This window comes from Temnothorax curvispinosus, unplaced genomic scaffold (assembly GCF_003070985.1).
Source record: "Temnothorax curvispinosus isolate PA1 unplaced genomic scaffold, ASM307098v1 QBEX01010790.1, whole genome shotgun sequence".
Classification (NCBI taxonomy): Eukaryota; Metazoa; Arthropoda; class Insecta; order Hymenoptera; family Formicidae; genus Temnothorax; species Temnothorax curvispinosus.
The window spans coordinates 45,637-64,910 of NW_020220570.1; the positions used below are offsets into that span (position 1 = coordinate 45,637).

General features: G+C 40.7%; 3 protein-coding genes across 4 annotated transcripts; 1 reads left to right on the plus strand and 2 right to left on the minus strand.

The window, feature by feature from the left end:
- Nucleotides 1-95: 95 nt before the first annotated feature.
- LOC112460753 (RING1 and YY1-binding protein) lies at nucleotides 96-4,114 on the minus strand. The gene is made up of 3 exons (XM_025025577.1): nucleotides 3,450-4,114; nucleotides 2,568-3,036; nucleotides 96-2,406 (listed from the first exon to the last, which is right to left on the minus strand). Exons 2-3 carry the CDS (start codon nucleotides 2,742-2,744, stop codon nucleotides 2,080-2,082), a joined length of 504 nt encoding a protein of 167 aa, XP_024881345.1. The 5' UTR covers nucleotides 2,745-3,036; nucleotides 3,450-4,114; the 3' UTR covers nucleotides 96-2,079.
- Nucleotides 4,115-4,163: 49 nt separating this feature from the next.
- Nucleotides 4,164-18,009, plus strand: LOC112460744 (WASH complex subunit 2). Of its 2 annotated transcripts, none has more exons than XM_025025560.1 (13): nucleotides 4,164-5,103; nucleotides 5,422-5,550; nucleotides 6,082-6,270; nucleotides 6,402-6,559; nucleotides 6,627-6,987; nucleotides 7,104-7,227; nucleotides 7,311-7,499; nucleotides 7,570-7,931; nucleotides 8,259-8,545; nucleotides 13,200-13,783; nucleotides 14,008-14,868; nucleotides 15,169-15,287; nucleotides 15,538-18,009. In XM_025025560.1, the coding sequence occupies exons 1-13, from the start codon at nucleotides 5,101-5,103 to the stop codon at nucleotides 17,056-17,058; spliced, it is 4,887 nt and encodes a 1,628-aa protein (XP_024881328.1). In that variant the 5' UTR covers nucleotides 4,164-5,100; the 3' UTR covers nucleotides 17,059-18,009. The 2 variants fall into 2 exon arrangements, with proteins under 2 accessions (XP_024881328.1, XP_024881329.1); XM_025025561.1 differs by having other exon boundaries at nucleotides 15,172-15,287.
- On the minus strand, nucleotides 9,662-13,189 carry LOC112460756. The gene is made up of 3 exons (XM_025025585.1): nucleotides 11,388-13,189; nucleotides 10,957-11,059; nucleotides 9,662-10,232 (listed from the first exon to the last, which is right to left on the minus strand). Exons 1-3 carry the CDS (start codon nucleotides 11,458-11,460, stop codon nucleotides 10,067-10,069), a joined length of 342 nt encoding a protein of 113 aa, XP_024881353.1. The 5' UTR covers nucleotides 11,461-13,189; the 3' UTR covers nucleotides 9,662-10,066.
- Nucleotides 18,010-19,274: the final 1,265 nt, after the last annotated feature.

The window sequence follows — 19,274 nt, forward strand, 5'->3', positions numbered from 1 at the left end:
TGTAATTTTAACCCCATAATTATTTTTCGGGAATCTTACATCATGTAATGTAACATTTTTCTTGAAAATAACGTACAGTTATTCAGGTGGCCGAATTTTTACATTGTACGAATAATCAATATAACGTTCTGGAGAGATCGTTTCGTAAAAAGAAAAATATCTTTTTAATAAAGCGGGCTCCCCTGATTCGCAGTGCCATAAATTTGTAGTGGGCAACAGCATTTACTTAATATCGAATGAACAAGAGATTATAATATGCACTTAGAAATGCCGAATGCGTTAATTCAAAAGAATTCGAAAATTTTGTACAGACTTCAAAATACGTTTACTCGAAATTCTCATGTTCTATTAAAATACAGGTAGATTTGCGCAATGTAAAAATAAACAGGTTACACATGTACGACAAAAAGAATTTGTATAACATATACAATTCCACAAAATTGTAAAAATATCATTTGCGTGTGATTGTTTCTTTAAAAGTGGTTGATGACCTGATTATTTGTCGATTAGAAATCCATTTGTAAAAGCTACATGGTCTTACGCAACAATTCGTTTGATTAAGAATTCAAGATATCGACGATACCGAGAAAGCAAGTCTGGGGGGGGGGGACAGTCGTGAGGATTCTTTTTACAGTTTAATATTACCAAATACTTGGCGATATTATTTGTTCCTCGAGTATATAATCCTTGATTTATCTTATTAATCGCTTAATTACTCTGATACTGATAGGTTCTTACATTTACTTTCATTTTTAATGCAGAATCATACTACAATGATCTCGATAGTGTAGAATTAGAATTTATTTATCGAGCGTAATATTAACAATGTTGTTCTGTTAGAAACCTTTTCTGTTCCATTTTATCCGTTTATTTAAATTGCCATGGTCCTTGCAGCTGCATTTAATTTTGAGTAAATACAGGTGTTTACTGTTATGAAAATTGGTGGGCAGTTACAAATGTGGTAAAAATAAGTTCAACAATTTGTTTTGTGTGTATGCACATTTGCATTTTTAAAGAAAGTGTTACGTCTTTTTATTCTACAGTCTTCGCTTATTCGCTGAAAATAAAATTTTATCTTCTTTCTTTTTTTTATCAGCGAGCGTTATTTGATTATTCAATACGCGAAGTACATGTATATTACATATCTGAAATTTTACGTTCGATCTGTACATACAATTGCGATTAAACATTTTTGGGCATATTATAAATCAATGAATTTAACTGTGCTTGATAAAAATGCAGAATAAATTAGCGAATCACATGGAGATCAGTAAAATAATTTTTCATTATTTAAGTATTTTATGTTTCAAGAAAATTCATCTCAGTGACGAATTAGAATGGAATTAGATGTACATATTTACCAGTGCCAGTCGTGCTGGTAATTGAATGGAAAGAAAATCAACAATGCGATCGATATCTATATATCCATATATGTATGTACAGATATAGATATATCGTCGCACGTCGTTAGTCTTGCTCACAAATTCCGAACAATAATCGCCTTTCGACGCGCTTTCTTCTGGCAGTGGTCTCGTAAATTCAATAAAAACCGTAATTCAATATAATCAACAATGACTCGTAAAATTCCGTTTCACTGATATTTACAGTTTGCTTTCTTCCCTATTTTTGCATTTAAATCTACCGCAGAATACGTTGATAGACATTTTAAATAAATTCAATGAATATTGCAGGATAAAAGAACGACGTCTGTAAAGTAAGCATCTTTTAAGTACATTGATTTTTTCGCAAAAAAAAACGCGTAGAGAAGCGATGCAAATTATTCAATATTTTGTGCAACGAGTAAAACAGTGATATACAATGTACATATATCCCTATTCTGTTTTCCTTGAATAATGCTATACGAATCATGCTCAGTCAATAATATCCCCGACAGTATAAACTGCCTGACCTCGTTGAGTTCGTCATACAACTTGCGACGCATAGTCAAACGAGAGAAGAACGACTGTCAACAATGGTCGCGCTTGTCTAGAGGATGTACAGTTGACCATAGAGGTTGACATACATGACAATATATTAATTAGAATAATTCATACACACATATGTAACATTAGCATTAAACTAGGCGTCGGTTCCTACATCGAGACTTCTCGAGTCCTGATTCGAGTCGTGCTGGCTCCCGCCTTCGGAGCTCGCGTTGCTCGACTGATCCGAACCCTTCTTCACCTTGGGCTTATACTCCGTGATAGTGACGGTAACATTGTTGACCGTTACCTCGTTCGATTGCGCGGTGCTACGGTCGATATTTTTCAGACGCGGCGGATGCCTGTTTTTGCGCCTCAGTTTATCCAGTTTGCGTTCCTTCTCCTTGACGCCGCTGGTCGTACTACCGCCACTCCCTTCTTTCTTGCCCGGTTTCAGAAGTGGTACATATTGTTGCTGCGCAACCTGGTGATATGAGATAGGACAATATTGATTACATATTAAACTCCGATATCGAGATCGTAGCGTGAGAAATAAATTGAACACACAAATAGCTGCGTACAAAAATAGCAGATAAAAGAGGCTTGTTCCTAAATGTACGTACATTGCAGAATTATTAGACTGACCTGTTGAGCTACCAATTGGGGGTTTATGCGGGGTTTCCGCGTAGAGGTTCCTTTGCGGACGTCACACATGAGGCACTTAAATGCTTCCGCTGTATTCCTATAAGTGCAGACACTGCAGTCCCAATAATTTTCTTCCAAAACCTTCGCCTGACGTTTTCCGCTTCCCGAATGGTTCATTGTTCGTTGAAGTCAATTGTAGAACGCTGTACCTTCTCAAAAGAAAGTTTCCCCTCTTTTGAGGCACCTTCGGCCTCATTAAATTTTGCAGTTTTGTGAACACCGGATAATTTCCAACAGAGCGTGACTAAGGATATGCAATAAAAGCGTCTAGACAAACGTCTCTAAGGTAACGTTCCGTACATCAACTAAGCGAGATACACAATAGTCTGTTATAATCGATCGCTCTGTATTGGCCACCTATGTCTCTATATTGTATCACTCTGACATTACACATTTTCTTCCAATGAATCTGTAACAGAGAAATAGTCTCGTGTTAATGGAATACATTCAAAAACATTGCGAGAGACGTTTCTATATAATCTTGTGTTATATTTAGAGATCGCAAAATATTGTTATTTATAAAACTATGAGTTTATCGACACATCTTGTAAGACTATTATTTAGATTGGCATTTGAGATGAAACCGAGACACCTTGAGAAAAGATATTAATAAATACTTAAAAAAAAACAGCCAAAAATGGATCGTGTCTCGATACCTATTTAACTTGAAAAGACATAATTGAATCTCAAACTAGTTTCCAAATTAGCAATCGTTACACAAGGAGTTTATAGAAGAAAGCATCGACTTTAACAACCGACATGCTACCGCCTCTATTTATCACTACAGAATTGACCTCTCATTTACCCCAAGAGTTAACTCACATTATTTACACCCGCCGTTCACCAATAGTGAATTTGCTCGCGCTGGTAAACACCGGGGATTCTCTCCAGTGGCAAACGTTCAGTCCGGTACTCTCCTATCCCCTCTCAGCGCAGTAAAATCATCCTGGATTTAACGTTCTATTATCGGGCAATGCTCTTCCTATATTGTTTACACTCTCCTCGACCAAGGCGAGAACTCGCATTCGTCTCGAGACGAATATTGTATACTCTGTCTGATCCGTTCAGCGTTGAGTTTGCTCTCCCCAAAAAGCTTCTCTCGAAATCCCGCTTCCGGAGTTCCTCGCTCGGCGACGACGTCCCGGGGTCGTCACGCACTCGTCAGGCCCGGAGTCCCGCCGGCGACGAGGTCACGGGTCGGCGCATCCTCCCAACGACGAGGCGGATGGAGCTCGTCGGCGCATCGTCGCGCGCGTGTATGCCAGGGTGTGTGCGTGTGCGTGCACGCACGTGCGCTCGCGCTCACGCGCGTGTCGTGTCAATTGTCAATAGCGTGTGCGTGCGCGCCCGCTACACGTTACACGCGTGTCCCACCGCGAGTGCCCGCTGGTCCTCGGCGTTCACGCATTCCAGCGTCCTGGCGTCGTGTCGGTCGTCACTGTCGTCAGCGACACGGGGCCAGCAGGGGTGACTGGGGGGGGGGGGGGGGGGGGGGGGATGAGGGAATCTCGCGAACGTCACGAGGAGGAGGAGGAGGAGGAGGAGGAGGAGACGCCGGAGACGGTCGTGATCCGTTCGAGTCGCGCTACCGAACCTGCCGTCCACCGTCCGTCATGCCAGCGTGACGAGCGTGTTCGTCGACGATCGTCCTGGCGAGCGAATACTGGCGGCTGAGGGGGGGAGGGAGGGCCGGGATGCGTGGTGCGTACTGCGTACCTCGAAGCGCGGGAGGACAAACGGCGTCGGACTCGGTCGGAGTCGGAGGTGGAGATGGAGGAGGAGAGCGAGAGGAGAGGATATTGACAAACAATCCGGTGGCGATTGCGTGCGGCGGTCGCGCGACTGCTCGTGTTCCGTGTTCCGTTCACGGCGGTCCACTTCCGCTCGTTCCTCTTCCGCCATGCGCCATCGACGTTCAGGAAACGCGAAACAAAATTCCTCTCGCCTCCCTCCTTCAACTGTTGTACAATCTCGACGACTGTCGACGACTTGCATCCTGCAACTGCCTGCAAGGGGATTGTGGATTAAATAAATAATTGACGTTTCTCTTTTCCTCTTTATTTTTCAGGCATCAGCTCTGCCACTTGGCAGAATGTTCTTTGTAGCTGAACTTTCTGCACTTTTTATCTTTCCTTCTCTCTCTTTCGCACCGTCTAACCTATACCTGCCTGTACATCTATTTCACTTTGAGCGCAAAAAGGGTAACAGCAAAAGGCAAAAGATATCGGAGTTGGAGGTTGGAGACATTGGAGTCGGAAAATAATCCACTCGCAGAGTGCAGCTCGCTGTTCGCCAGTGCCAGTGCTCGCCCTGCTCGGCGCGCGTTTCGCTACGTTCTTTCTCTCTCTCACGTCTCTCGTTGCGTTTTTGCGATAGAGTCAGGTTACGGTCTCTCGACCCGCTTAAATGTGATCGCGAGAGGGAAAGTTTCTTGCCGTTCTTCTGCCGTGTTACTTGGACGCGGACAATCGACATGGTAAGTGCGACACGCGGCAGTTCTGACATTCGCTCAGCACTTAGGTTAGCAATGGGTTAGCAGGTGTGAATAATGGGAACGCAATAAAGCGACTTTCTTTCGAAGTTGTATTCAGAATATTCAGATTGCAAGTAGTCGCGGTCGGTTTGGTGAGTCCGGTCACGGCGGTCACGCAGCTACGTTAAACCGCGTTCGTTGTTTTGAAAAATTTTTTTTCTACTCCAACTTTGAGTTTAACGCATAAGTATGGGAGGTCTGTAGTCCTAACATCGAATAAGCAGATGAGCGGTCTTTTAGATTGACTATTTTATTTTTTAGGATGTTCCAGATGGTATAGACAAATCATGGGATCATCCGTGGACCACCGAAGAGATGAGGAAGAAGAGGAGAGAGTGGAGTCTAGCGGGTGATGCCGGACTTCTCAAACATCTTCAACAATTTTCCGAAGTATGATCTGTCGCTTTGCCGAATGTAAGATTGGACGGAGGAGAAGATAGTTGTAGCAATTTGTGCCACTTCTGTAAATACCACCTCTTGCTTGATTATATTCTCTCCTGATACTTTGTCGATTTTTCAAAATCAAAATTTATTGACAATTTTTAACGTTGATAACTAAGTCAGTAAAGTCACTTGTTATTTGTTTTCGATCGTTGGTCAACAGCTTATCTGAATTATCTGCGTGAATGATTAAACATTAATTACTAACGCACGTATAAATTCTCAAAAATTGACAAAGTATCAGGAGAATGTAATTGAGTAAGAGGTAGTATTAATAAAAATTCAAGAATTGCTGAAATTGAAAGCTTAAAAACTTAATCCGTAAAATTTTAAATTCTCGAAAATTGACAAAGTATCAGGAGAAATTAATTTAGTAAGACTTGGCACTAATAAAAATTCAAACATTGCTAAAATAAAAGTTTAAGAACATACATTCATATTTGGCAGTGTGTTGCACTTTGATTTCGTGTAAAATTCTAGAACCTGGTGTCCAAAGCTAACAAGACTCAAGCTGTTCTGGATACATTAACGACGCAATTAAAAGAAACCGGGATACTGGTGGATAATGTTACTAACACATCTTTGGCTTTGGCCAATACCCAATTTATTGAAAGCCGTGTGCAGGAAGATGATATAGAGATTAAAAAGAGTTCTGAGGAAAAGCAGGAAGTAAGCACTTGTTTTTAAGAGAATTAACGTTTTTCTATATAATAATATACTTCATTTTTAACAAATATTTTTGTTGAATCCATGTCTTTCAATATTTGGAGATGAAATACATTTTTATATTATCTTATTAGAATGCGAAGACTCAGGATTCGGCACCGGAGAATCTCTTGGCTAGCATAAGCGAGAGCGTTAAACAAGGTTTAAACATAATGGATGAAAAGTACAAAGTAATGGACGTGGCTTGCAGCGACAGTGAGGAAGAAGATGAGGGTGATGCGGTGGTATTCAGGTAGTGTCTTTATTCTTGTCGCCATTCTAGACCATTTATTTCGTGCTAAAATTCAATTGGTTTACAGTGTTATTGTGGGACCCAATGATCCATATCAAGATCGGCCTTTGCCGTACGTTATCGGCTCCGATAAGTGGGTAGCTTCGAATAAGATAGGTTTGGAGAGCAGCAGCAGCGAATCCGAACAAGCCGATGAAGAGAGGGAGGAATCGGAAAGTGAGAAGGAGGACGCGGATACGCGAAAGGTGTTTAACAGCCGACATAATCCGGAGATAAATATAGCGAGATTGTCGTCCTCCTCCAGCGATTCGGATAACTATAATGATCACAGCAATAACATATCTTATGGGAATAATAAGGCGGATATTTTATCTCAGAATAATATAAATTCTGCTTCGGAGTCTGCCACACCTAACAATGTATCAAAGGTAATTAATCTTGTAAACTTCACGATATCTGATATTTAATGTGGTGATTTGATGATTTTTAAAGATAAAACTTTATATTTCAAAGATGAAGTAATTGGTCTCTTTTTCTCTTGCAGGCGTCGAATGAAACGACGCCTAATTTTGCAGAAGAGTTAGCCAAACGATTAGGCACCGTTCGCCAAGCGCAGAAACCTGCTGCTGTGGATGAAACCAGTGAATCGTCGATTAATCGACTTAAAGGTATGCAGTTAACACTTTTGTCACAAAAATATAAGTTGCAAATAAAATATTCGCGAGGTTTGTTGACTGTTAATTTTTCTCAGATGATCTGTTTGCGTCCGAGAAGGATGAGGATGTGTTCAACGGTTCTGATAATTTGTTTAGTGATAAAAAGGGTCTCTTCGAGGATCAGGTGTCTGCAAATTTGTGGAAGGAGAAGCCGATCAAATCTTACAAGAATAGTAATATTATACCGGCCAGTATAGACGTGCCGCCGCCGATTAGCATAGTTTGTAAGTATTTTTATACTTGCGTTCTCGTTTCACAGTAGATTTATCTTTTCTAATTCAACCGTATTTTTAGCGACAAAGCCAAAGTCAGCGATCGACGATCTATTCGCCGATGCCGATTCAGAGGAAGACTCGGATGACATCTTTTCGTCGAAGAATGTCGTTAAAAAACGCACGAAAGAACCTCCCGCGAGCGATAACGCCCATCCCGCGAATGTGGACAACGTGCCGAAGAGATTCTTGGACGTTATAACTACCAACATCGCCACGGGTAACGTCGCTACGAGCACACCAGAATCCAACGTCAACGCCACAAGCCTGTTCAGCGACGACGAGAACGATGATGCAGATCTGTTCGGCAACTCCAAGAAGCAATCTCACACACCTGCGAGTGTGCCATCGTCTATAAATACGACTCAGGAACCAAGTAAAAAGGTAAGCTGCCTCGATAATTTTTTATACAGTCAATTTGACGAATGTTCAGTCAGTACATTTGCTCTCTTATTGCTAACTGAATTAATTTCACTCAAATATAATTCCTAACATTGCATGCATATTTTTATTTAATAATTTAGACGTTCATATTATATAATACTGATCTTTTGCGATAAGTAACGAAACTTATTATTAAACTGGTTTGAATATGAAGATAGAACAATACTGTTATCTTATTCTTATGATTTATTATAATTATAGTATTTTATTAAATATAATACAGGACAAAATCTATTTCTGAGGAATAAAGGCTAAAATAAATTGTAGAAACCTGTTGGAGGCGAGTGGATACTCGGCAACGTTTTGACGTCGGACATCGAGAGCAAACTGTCCAGCCGGATAATGCAACGACGACAAGAGTCGTCTGAATCTGACAGTGACGCGCCAGGAAATTTTGATAGCGCGACGAGAAGCAACATTGAGTCAACGTCCGCAGTCACGAATCGCAGTTCGCAGAATCCCGCGGATAATATATCTACAATCGGGACCGCCACCAACAGCAGCGGGATATCGATGCAGCCGCCGAGCATTGATAACACTGGATCCGGTTTGTGGTAAGTCATTGTTCTTTTTTGTTAATTTAATTTCTTTTCAGATTAACTAGGGCATTCTACAATTGAATAGATACATATCCCAGTCGCTAAAATTATGCTATAATATGTAAAGATCCCTATCGCTTCCTTTATTTTAGACAATCATAATATTTCGTCGCTAGCATGTATTTTAAAGCGGTAATATTTGCGCTAAGCTATTAGATTTTATATAAAAACGTAGAATTCACTTGAATACTTAGATATTGAATGTATAAGGAGACAACAGTCGCGCGCATTAAACGTAGACATTAACTGCTTAAAATGAATGACTCTCAGGTTGGTAAGTTACATTCCGCGAGTGGAAACGATCCGATGACACACGATACCGACGTTTCCCGAGGTCAGCACATAAACAAAGAGAAGAAGCGTGGCTTTATTGCGTACTCACTCGCTGGATGAGCTAACGCTGCATCCAGAATGCAAATGAGAATCATAAGTGTCGTTTCTCTGCGCTAGCTGCGCCCGAGAATCATTTAGAGAGATAGTTAGCGCATTAAAGAGAGAGAAAAAAAAGGAAAGTCAATTTCTTATTCCGTAAACGTGGATACCAGCGCACGCACCGCTCTCTTTCAGCATACGTGTGCCAAATACTTATGGTGTCATTAAATTGATGATCCAAACATTAGTCATTCGCCTTGCCCATTACGCGCGCTATGACGACGTAGTACTCGTGTAAATACCATGGCTGGACTGGCTAGTTCAAGGCGAGCCTCTCTACAACACGGCCGAATGTATTGCCTGCCGCTTGTCGTTGTTGGCTCTAGCTTGTCAAGAAGTGACGATCGAACACGCAAGAATTGTGAGTGATTCGGTATGAAGTGATTAAAAAAAAAAATTTAGTTGCAAAGTATGCAAACTATTGGATCTTATCGGGGATTGTTGCAGACTATTCTTCGAACTTCGACGAATGGAAAACAAATAGAAAATGCGAACGGCGCAAGTTGTGCTTTGATTAAATTCGTACCAAAAGTTTACTCGCTTTCTTGAAAGGATACTGTAGTTTTCCGCTGACTCCGAGAAATGAATGGTAAGCAAGCAAGAATTGTAAGGCAATGAAAATCGGTCAGGTGAATGGATTTGAGCGAAAGTGGCGTTTACTCACGTTTAATGTCGTGCCGGATCGTGCCGGAGGCAGTAATGCTTCTTCATTCGGCTTGAAATTTACGGAAAAGTGAAGATTGCTCGAGAGGGAAGTGGTTTTTGTGTTTTTGTACAACGGAAATGTGAACTAAGCATAGTGAGCTACAGAGAATACGTATCCGGATAAACTCGGTTGCACGTTATCGCGCGAAAGACGAATAAATTCTTTATCCAGTCTCGATAAACGATAGGGAAGTGGAGGGGTAGAATATTCTGACGAATTATGACAGGAAAGATTTATTTCTGGCAATATTTCCTTATCTGTCCGAAAAATATGATTCGAAAGTTTTTATTTATTTCCGCGATATTATTAGCTAATAAGTAGAGGTAGAGAATGGTCCGTTACTCGGATTCCATCTGTGGCAAAAAGTATGGTAGATCAGCAACTTCGGGATAATGTCTACCCTTACAAATCGGTTGTGCACAGCAATCTGGAAAAGGTTTGCCTGGTCTTTCAGGCATCATACCAGTAGCTTCCTGCCCGGGATTACACGCCATTGACGGGCATCTGGAAAGAAATTGAATAAAATTAGATTACGAAAGAGAGATTTGATAGAAAATTTACATTAGCGATTGAAAACGCGATGGAACCTTGCAATTGTGCAAATTCCATTGCGAAATACGGAGTGTGCTGTTAATTATTTAAAATATATCAATCAAAAATGTGAAATAATATGAGATTTTTTCATTATAAAATGTTTTCTTGCGATATATTTCATTTAAAGCCGTTAACTTTACAAGTTTGTTGGCAAATACATCGTGTCTCAGAAATCATGTACTTTTTCTGAGACACAGAGTCAAAATATAATGAAACTCATTTGTTTTAATTTCTAAAGTTTTTTCTCTAATTTTTTTTCTTGTAACCGTTTACGAATTTGAAAGTTCGGTAAATTAAGCTTCAGCATCACCCGAAAAATCTATTGTTCCTTGCATAAATTAAGCACATTTTCCTTTGTTAATTTATAATTTAGGTGTCTAATCACATATTATTGTCATTGCTTACGTCCCGGGAAGATTAATTAATTTGCATTAAAGCGAGGATCGGAATAATCAAAAGATCGTTGTGTACCAGCCAGTTTTCTCGATTACAAGATTAGGCATCAAAAGCCGTCATTTACGTGAAAGACGAAATTTTTTTTTTTAATTCTTTAAATAGAATTTTCCGAGATACGTGAAATCGTATATCTAGTTAAGTTAAGTCAGATATATAATTATACGATGCTTTGACTTACGGGGCCATAGTTACTTGACCGTATGTGTCACAAATCAACTCCATGCACGGGGCAGCCGTGTGTTTACCCACACTGACCACTTGTTTTCCAAAAAGGCAGCCACCTAAAGGCATATCTGTGTGATAAAATTCGAAAGTACTGTCCGAAAAATATTATTTGAAAGTTTTTATTTATTTCCGCGTTATTATTAGCTAATAAGCTACATTGGTTTCGGAATGATCCTAGTCGTCTAATTTGCAAATCTGCCAATGAATCTGCACGTGTACGATAATCTCTTCACGTAGCAAGTCTTTCGAGAAAGTACTAATGGCAATATCGTGTCGTTTATAAATTGGCTAAATTATTCTACACACATTTGTTTTACAGTGCCCGGACGTAACAATGTCTTTTCCTCAGCGATAATCTCATAATCGGAGAATTATGCAACATACCTCGTACTTGCGTCGCAGAGTAACCCATCCCGCCGCAGATCAACAGCAAAATCGCGCAGATGTAACTCTTCATCTTGCTTTCTTGCTTAGGGAGTCACTAGGAAGAAAAGACGATATTAAAATTTCGAAAAATCACCTTTTATATACCGTTTCTCCTTCTTTCTGTCTGGAGTTGAATAGTTAGAAAAATGATCGAGAATGAAATAACAGACCCGAAGTCTAAAAACTACGTGTGTCAGAGGTCTAAAACTATAAGTGTCGCTCTGCGACGTTTTCCGCCCTTTTTATACCCGAAATGGCCAGAACTCCCCGCGCGAGATTCTCATCACTTCCTACGCGTCTTAAGGGAAGAGGTTTTCTAATAGAAGTTTCTAGAAACGTAGTTTTGGGCCCATCTCAGTCTCAGCCCATCAACGGCCGTCCGATGACCGTAGGATAAACCAAATATTTGTATTGACCTGAGCGTTCGCTCGGAATTCCGAGCTAGCGAGCGTCGTCTAAACCGTTCAAAAATTCCAACGTGTGTCGTCGTTTAGGATACAATTTCCGTACGCAACAAAGATAACAAAGAACAAGGATCAAGTTAGCATTAGACTCGCCGATATTGAATTAAACCTCTTATGACCTCTTTTCAGCATCGTTGAACATAGTGCAATTATCCCATTTTACTTCACACGATGCATTAATTATTAATTATATTTTTGTCTTTTGCGAAATTTTGCTGAATTTAGTATTCAATCCGCTGTATGTTTTATGTATGTGCGAAACGTGCCCTGATGGAAAACATTTTTTCAGTTTTAGCTAACTGAACGTCTCGATTGAGATTTGGCTCACCTTGACACCTTGACAGAATGGTTTAAAAAGACAATGATAAGGCGTTTATTTGTCGTAGCGATTTCGATTCTTTTTCGACGGAAATGAAACGAAACGGCAGGAATTTCTTATATCTCGGGATCCTTTGTTTTCACGCCTAGCACTACCCCACGACTGCTCCACCGAATTTCTTATATCTATTTTTATATTCTGTTCCGTTTCACGGAAGAATTGAGTGCTAGGTTGAACTGAGAAATAGTTCTCTTTCTTCTGCATTAAGATGCCTATTAAGGAGCATATCTCGGGCCTATTAAGATTGATAATCTTAAAAGGTCATAAACGTACATATACTAATTGCCTCTTCACCTGTAATCGCGTCGAGGGAGTGATAATGGAAATCAAGAGAGCGGAGAGATTTATAAATCGTTAACCCACGCGCGCGTAAAAAAGATCTTGCTAAAAAGTAAAACACGAGTTACTCCGCGATAAAGCCACCCATCAGAAGCGCTCTTAGCTTTTTGTCAATTACAGCGTATCAGACGCATTATGCATAATATCAAGCAAGTTTCAAGATTGTGGATTATTTATCGCTCAGCGCTGGAGTTCAGATTAAAAAATGTTTGAGCAAATAGAAATTTTCATTAGCTCGAATGCTCTATTCATGAGTGTTCATGACACAAGGAATATGTATCGAATGACAGTCGAAAAGTCGCTGAAGCTAAATGGCTATTTATTTTCCTCATTTTTCAATAAGTGGACAGAATGAAACGAATTAAATATTACTTTGTAAAAGATATTTAATAATATTACTTTGTAAAAGAAACCCGTCACTTTTATTAGCGCCTGATGGAAAAAGAATTATAAAAAGAATAAAATAAAATATATATTATTTTTATACATATACGTGCTATTTATTTCTTGTTTTGATTGAGAGACGAGTAGTATTATTCATCGCTCAGCTCATAAAATAAGAATACTCAGTAGCCTTTTTTTTCTCAGGGTGAACTTCCAGCCGGCGATGTCCTCGACGAGGCTCAAGTCCGAGGATATCTATCGCGAGCGTGTTACCAGTGATAGTCTGTTCGCGGCGCGAACGCATCATCCCGCCAACGTCAATTCAGCGAACGCTAACAGTGACAACCAGCAACAGCAACAGCAGCAGCAGCAACAGCAACAGCAATCGGGACAGGAGCCACAGGATATTTCGTCGGTGTTGTTACAGGACGACGTATTCGATAACGACGACCTGTTCGGACCGCCGCCGTTGCCCAGCAAATCGGACTCGAAGCGAGCGGGCAAGTCGAAAGTCTCGTCGCTCTTCGACGACTCCGATTCTGGCGACGAACTCTTCTCCGCCGCGAGCTCCGGCTCCAGATCGCAGAAGAGTACGGATTTCCACGCCACGGCGTCCTCGAGCGACCGGACAAAGCCAGCTCCGAAAAGTGGCGGTTTGTTCGACGACGACGTGAATATATTCGGCGGCAAGGACGCCCCGGACGTCGATATATTTGGGGTATCGAAACCGAGCTCGAGGGACGCGGCCCCGAATGACCTGGACTCGGCAGCGCCGAAGAGCAACAAAGGTAAGTTGAGCACATGCACAAAACGCTGTATTTTTACATAAAAGTAGTAAAAGACTGTTTTATTTTAATTCGAGGATATGAAGGACCTTGTGAATGTTTGTTAGAAAATGTAGAAATAAAAAAAATTTTATAATTACATGTTTTTCCGTAAATATTACGCTTTGAAATTTAGAATTTTGAAGAATGTACTTGATAAAAAAAAAAACTATTCAAATCCTCGTTAGATAATTCACAAAACACGAGGATGGAACCAAAGAAGATCAGCTTGTTTGACGACGATGACGATGATGGCGACCTATTTGGCGCGAAGCCGATGAAATCAAAGAACGAACGTAAGATTGATCTCTTCGAAGATGAGGATGATTTGTTTCTGTCGGCTAAGACCTCGATAGAGAAAGATGCAGCAGTGGAACCAAAGACCGACGTCTCCAAGAACGTCTCTAGTCTCGAAACGGAAAAGAAGGACAGAAACGATCCTCCAGATTATTTAGACGGACTATTTTCGAAAACTACGAGACCCCGCAGTCTTCTGTTTGAGGACGATGATTACGATGATCTTTTCGGTAAGAAGGATACATCGTCGCACGAAGGCGACCGACTGAAATCCAAAGAAGAAGTCAGGAAAGACATTGCTGAGCAGGCCCAGAAACTTCCTGAAGAAAATGAAAGCCCGTTAGAGTCATCAAGTTTAAATCGTAACGTTAAAACAACCGCGGAGTCAAGCGATTCCTCGGCAAGAAACGACGTGCATGAAGAAAAGAATGAAGCTGAAGTCAAGGAAATGCCTTCCAACGTCGAGGAAGACGGCACAGTGAAAAAGAATTCTCCGCCAAAAACCCTGAGCATCCGGACGATCTCACCACCGTCCGAGGAACATGGCAATCAACAGGTACCCCGACGATTGGTGTCCGGCAAGATAAAGAACCTAATGGGGAAGATGGGTGACTTAAAGATACTCTCGCCAATGGATGCACCGCCGTTGTGGAGGAAAAGCGAGGATAAGACGGACGAGGACGAAGACGTCGTTGACCGGGACAACGGAGATCTGAGCATCAGTGGTCACGTTTCACCTCCGAGTGTATCAGGTAGTTACCGTTTAACAAGATTTCTGTTTACAAACATCTTAGTTCTTTTGATCATCAATCTTTGTCAGATGGAGAGAAATCTTATACATCACTAACTAAAAAGTACGAAGAAAGACAAGTTTATAAATGATGTGATTTACATAACAATGTATAGATCACATAATTTTCAAAAGATATATTATTTTAAATTGTGATAAAGTCCATTATAGCGTAGGAGGATTAATATTTTGTTTAGGATATTTGTTAATCAAAATTTTTAATTGGAGCGAAGAGATGATATAAATAAATTTTTTTTTACAGAAGATAGCGCGCGGAAGGAATCCTCTTACTCGACAATTTCCACTGCTAGCAACGCGGAAGCGGCCATAAATTTCGATGATTTGGCTCAAGTAGAAACGTTATCCACTACCGCGTCCAAGGTTCTTATCAAACTAAACTATATTGATTTATTTAATTGAGTTATATTGTATTTTATTAAACATTTCTCAGAACAAAGAAAACAAATTAAGACGAAACGTAAGCTCTTAACACATTTTTCTGAAATCGAATTTTCTTCTCTTAAGTATATTCCGTTTTTAATTTTGAGATGTGACAATATATTCTTGAGATACTTTGAATAATTCAAATTTTGTCTTTCCCTTAATTTATTGTGGCCATTTTTCTTATTAGAGCCGAGTGAGGATCCAAGCGAAACGCCGCCCTCAAAGCCGACACGCCCGGAAATCCGCGCTGCGGCACAGCGGTATCGACTTCGACACGGTTGACAACGCGGACAACGATAATTCTCAAGAAGAGAGTCACACTAGCACCTACTCATCCAGCAAAGACCCATCTGCCGCTCCGGCGATCAGCTCTTCCGATCGCTTAACTGCCAATGATAATGTTCAGCGCTCGACGGCCGATCCTTCTTCCTTGGACGACAGGTCCGAGCTGGGTAGCATCAGCAAAGAGAGCTCGATGAGCGTAAACAAGAATACTCTTCTGTCGCCGTCCACCGACGAGGAGGACTTGTTCGATGTACCACCAGATTTACCGGAAGATCCGCAGAAGGAAGATGCATTATTTGGAAGGGCACCGATACTCTCACCGATCGACGGTGGGCAATCTGACAGAACGCCCGTTGCTGTCGAACCTTTAATAGATACCGCGATCAGAAAGGTCGACAACATTGGTACTGATGTAAACGCGACGAACAACGAAAGTGATAAACAAAATTTTAGCGAATTGGCGCGATCGGACGTCGATACCAACTCAGATACGTCGAAGAGTACCAAAAAGAGAGATGATAAGCATAAGGAAGTGGTTGATGAGCGAGGTGAGGTGAGAAGAGCGTCCAGCGAAGAGCCGAGTGATCCTCTGCGCGACAGCACCCACGATCCACTGAAGGATCCTAGTCAGTTGTTCGCGTTTGTCACGAAAACACCATCGCCAGAGAAAAGTAAGGGATTGCTATTTTCTGAGCCGGATGACAGTCTCTTCTCCAGCAGCTCGGCGAAGAAGCCGAACGAGCCGAAAAAGGAGATCTTAGATTTGTTCGCGGACGATGACATGGGCGGCGATTTATTTTCCGCGGCGCCGTTGAAGAGAACGGTGAAAAAGCCGTTGCGGGACACGAAAATCGGTCTCTTTGGCGACGACGACGATGCGCAGAACGGCGAGGACGACAGTCTCTTCGGCAGCTCGTCCAGCAAAGCGAAGGTGGACAGTCAACCATCAAATCCTGCTTCAGCCGGTCGAAAAAAGAACATTTTCGACGACGACGAAGACGACGATTCCAGTTTGTTCGTCGAATCGTCTGGCCATTCGCAAAAATCGGATAGCGCATCGTTCTCGGAACCTAAGCACGAATCTCAAGTCGACTCTCAAGCCAAGAGCTCGAATTTGAAAGATATCTTTGGCAACGCGCCGTGCGACGACGATGACGACGACGTTGATCTTTTTGCCACGAAAAAAGTTGTTCCTAAGAAAATCGTCGCGTCGTCTAAGTCCCTGTTCGCGTCGGACGACGACGACGACGATGACGGCCATATCTTCGGCAAGCAGCCACCCACGTCGACGGAGTCGAAAGCGAGAACGACGACGATCGCGCCGAGTTCAAGAACGGTCGTGAAGAAACCGGTCACCAGGGACCTGAAGAAAACGGCCGAGAAGATCGTCGAGGACCCGCTGAGTCTCCTTCAAGACGATTAACTCAGTTTCCTTGAGATAAGTATCCGTAAGATTTTCTGTTAGCCACACGCTCAGCTACAAAAGTTTATGCGCGTCTAGGAAAGCGAGGAAGATATTGAATGAAGTACAAAAATGAAGAAGCTTGCCCTTTTTTCTGCCATTTCTTCAAAGAACTGTTCACCACGATTGTACGTGTGCGAATGCATGTGTGATTAAAATTAATTAATTTAACACGCTAATATGCAATCACTCAATTTTCTCAACATGACATAATATTCAATTTTCATATCAGACTTGTTGACGGGCATGTGTAATGTTAAATAATTTACACACTTTTAAAATGTCTTACAATTAGTCTTTTTATATTGTTTATTTTCGCTCTGAGATATTGTAAAATGTATGCGTGTGTAGAATGTTTCAATGCACTGAATAGACTTTTGTAGCTGAGGCGTATATATACATACATATACATATATATATTTTTTATTTATATTTTGTTAGCTCACAAAATATGTTGCCCGTATAATATAAAACGTGTTATATATGTTGGTAAAACGGGTAGCGTGCAATTCGCGGAGCGACGGCGAATATTATTTCTAGCTTATATTTATTATATCGCGAGACGGATCTGTGGATTATCTGTTTCTGTACGCGTGCCACATTAGAGAGAATATGTCTTGTCTTATTCGTTGACGAAGTTGCAATAGAGGAATATTCATCTTCTCCTCTTTCTTTTTTAGCATTTATTCGAAATACAACGAACGTATAATTAGTTTACGGCGGTATCGAGAGATTTTAAAGAGTATCGTTGTGGAAGTCGCACTTCACTCGTGCAATAAATGTATATTTTCTGTACTATCCGCCTTGTTCATCCTGCGTGTAAATTCATCTCGCCCTCCTGTGATTTACGTCATGTATATATTATTCTGATGAGTCATACGCGTTAGTAAAATAAAATTTATTCGATGACAATATTATCGCAATTCTTTTAATAATCCTGGATAATAAATACCATTGAATACCATTGAAGTGCCGCATCCGAGCCTTTGCGATTTATCTCGCGAAAGGTTTATGGAAATAAATGGTATGGTGAACTTCGCAAAAAAAAAAATACCTTAGATAAGTAAAGCGATAGTTTAAGTTGAAAAAAAAATCAATTGCCGCATGCTGCGTGTGGATAAGTAGGAACAAAATTATATTTATTAGACACATGTGTTCTCGATAAATACATAATATTTAATATTAGATATATTTAATTCGCTGGGAATGAAACACATTCGTACACATGAGCGTATGTTACATCTATTAACGTCATTATATGTATTACCAAAATTTGCGTATCAAGCGCAATACTCGAGATAAACGCGAACGTGTTAACATTTTCAAAATGATTGTTCCAAAAACTCACGTTTCTTCGCTTATCGTTCGCGCCGTTCGACGTACGAGAAGGAAATAAAAGGAGATCACGAAATATATTACAGCGACTTATGCATATTATAAATAAAACACAATTACGTGCATTGCGCACAGATGTTACTTAATCGCGCAAAGCCACATCGTTAATGCAAAGAAATAATCATTGGAATCGCGACAAAAGTTTTCAAATATGCCTTCGAATTCTGCACATACCGTTCGAGGATCAACCATCTTATCAGGAAGTGAAGTGGGACTGTTCAAACGAACATTATTCGAACCACGATGGCAATGAAAAAAAAAGATACTGCTTAAAAAGAAATTTGTAGTATCTTGACGAAGACAACAAAGAAAATATATATTTTGATATTTTCTATTTTTTGTACTTATATAAAAGCGCCAATATGGCGCGCATTTTGTTTCAGCAAATATCTTATTTGGAGAATCTGTGTATATTAATAATAATGAGTGAACATAGACAATAAGTGAAAGAAAAGGGATTGAATAGGTGAAGGAAAACGAAGAGGATGCGTGCTTAGGAAAGTTTAGATACTTTAGATGAACGAAGGTGTCGTGGGGCAGAATTTTTCAAGGTAGAAAGATACTTTTCCACGCTTGTTCTCTCATCGCAATCTTTTTTTTTACTCTGTCTGCATTGCGTAATCGGAGCTCGACGGATCACAGACGCACCTTACATGCTACGATAAGCTCTACGATTACGTGTATTAGCATCCTCTATCGGATAGAGAAAGACTGCGCTTAGTTACATGGTCGCGGCCAAAGCGATCGGTCCTCCGTGAGTGATCACAAAACTTGTGCTAGCG

Excerpts from the sequence above, each read along its gene's own strand:
- LOC112460753 (XM_025025577.1), bottom strand. The coding sequence starts at position 2,744 with ATGAACCATTCGGGAAGCGGAAAACGTCAGGCGAAGGTTTTGGAAGAA. Across the intron at positions 2,407-2,567 it reads CCCAATTGGTAGCTCAACAG|GTTGCGCAGCAACAATATGT; the intron begins GTCAGTCTAATA and ends TCATATCACCAG.
- LOC112460756 (XM_025025585.1), bottom strand. The coding sequence starts at position 11,460 with ATGAAGAGTTACATCTGCGCGATTTTGCTGTTGATCTGCGGCGGGATG. Across the intron at positions 11,060-11,387 it reads CTCTGCGACGCAAGTACGAG|GTGGCTGCCTTTTTGGAAAA; the intron begins GTATGTTGCATA and ends ATATGCCTTTAG. Across the intron at positions 10,233-10,956 it reads GGTCAAGTAACTATGGCCCC|ATGCCCGTCAATGGCGTGTA; the intron begins GTAAGTCAAAGC and ends ATTTCTTTCCAG.
- LOC112460744 (XM_025025560.1), top strand. Across the intron at positions 7,500-7,569 it reads GCCGCCGATTAGCATAGTTT|CGACAAAGCCAAAGTCAGCG; the intron begins GTAAGTATTTTT and ends CCGTATTTTTAG. Across the intron at positions 7,932-8,258 it reads CTCAGGAACCAAGTAAAAAG|AAACCTGTTGGAGGCGAGTG; the intron begins GTAAGCTGCCTC and ends AATAAATTGTAG.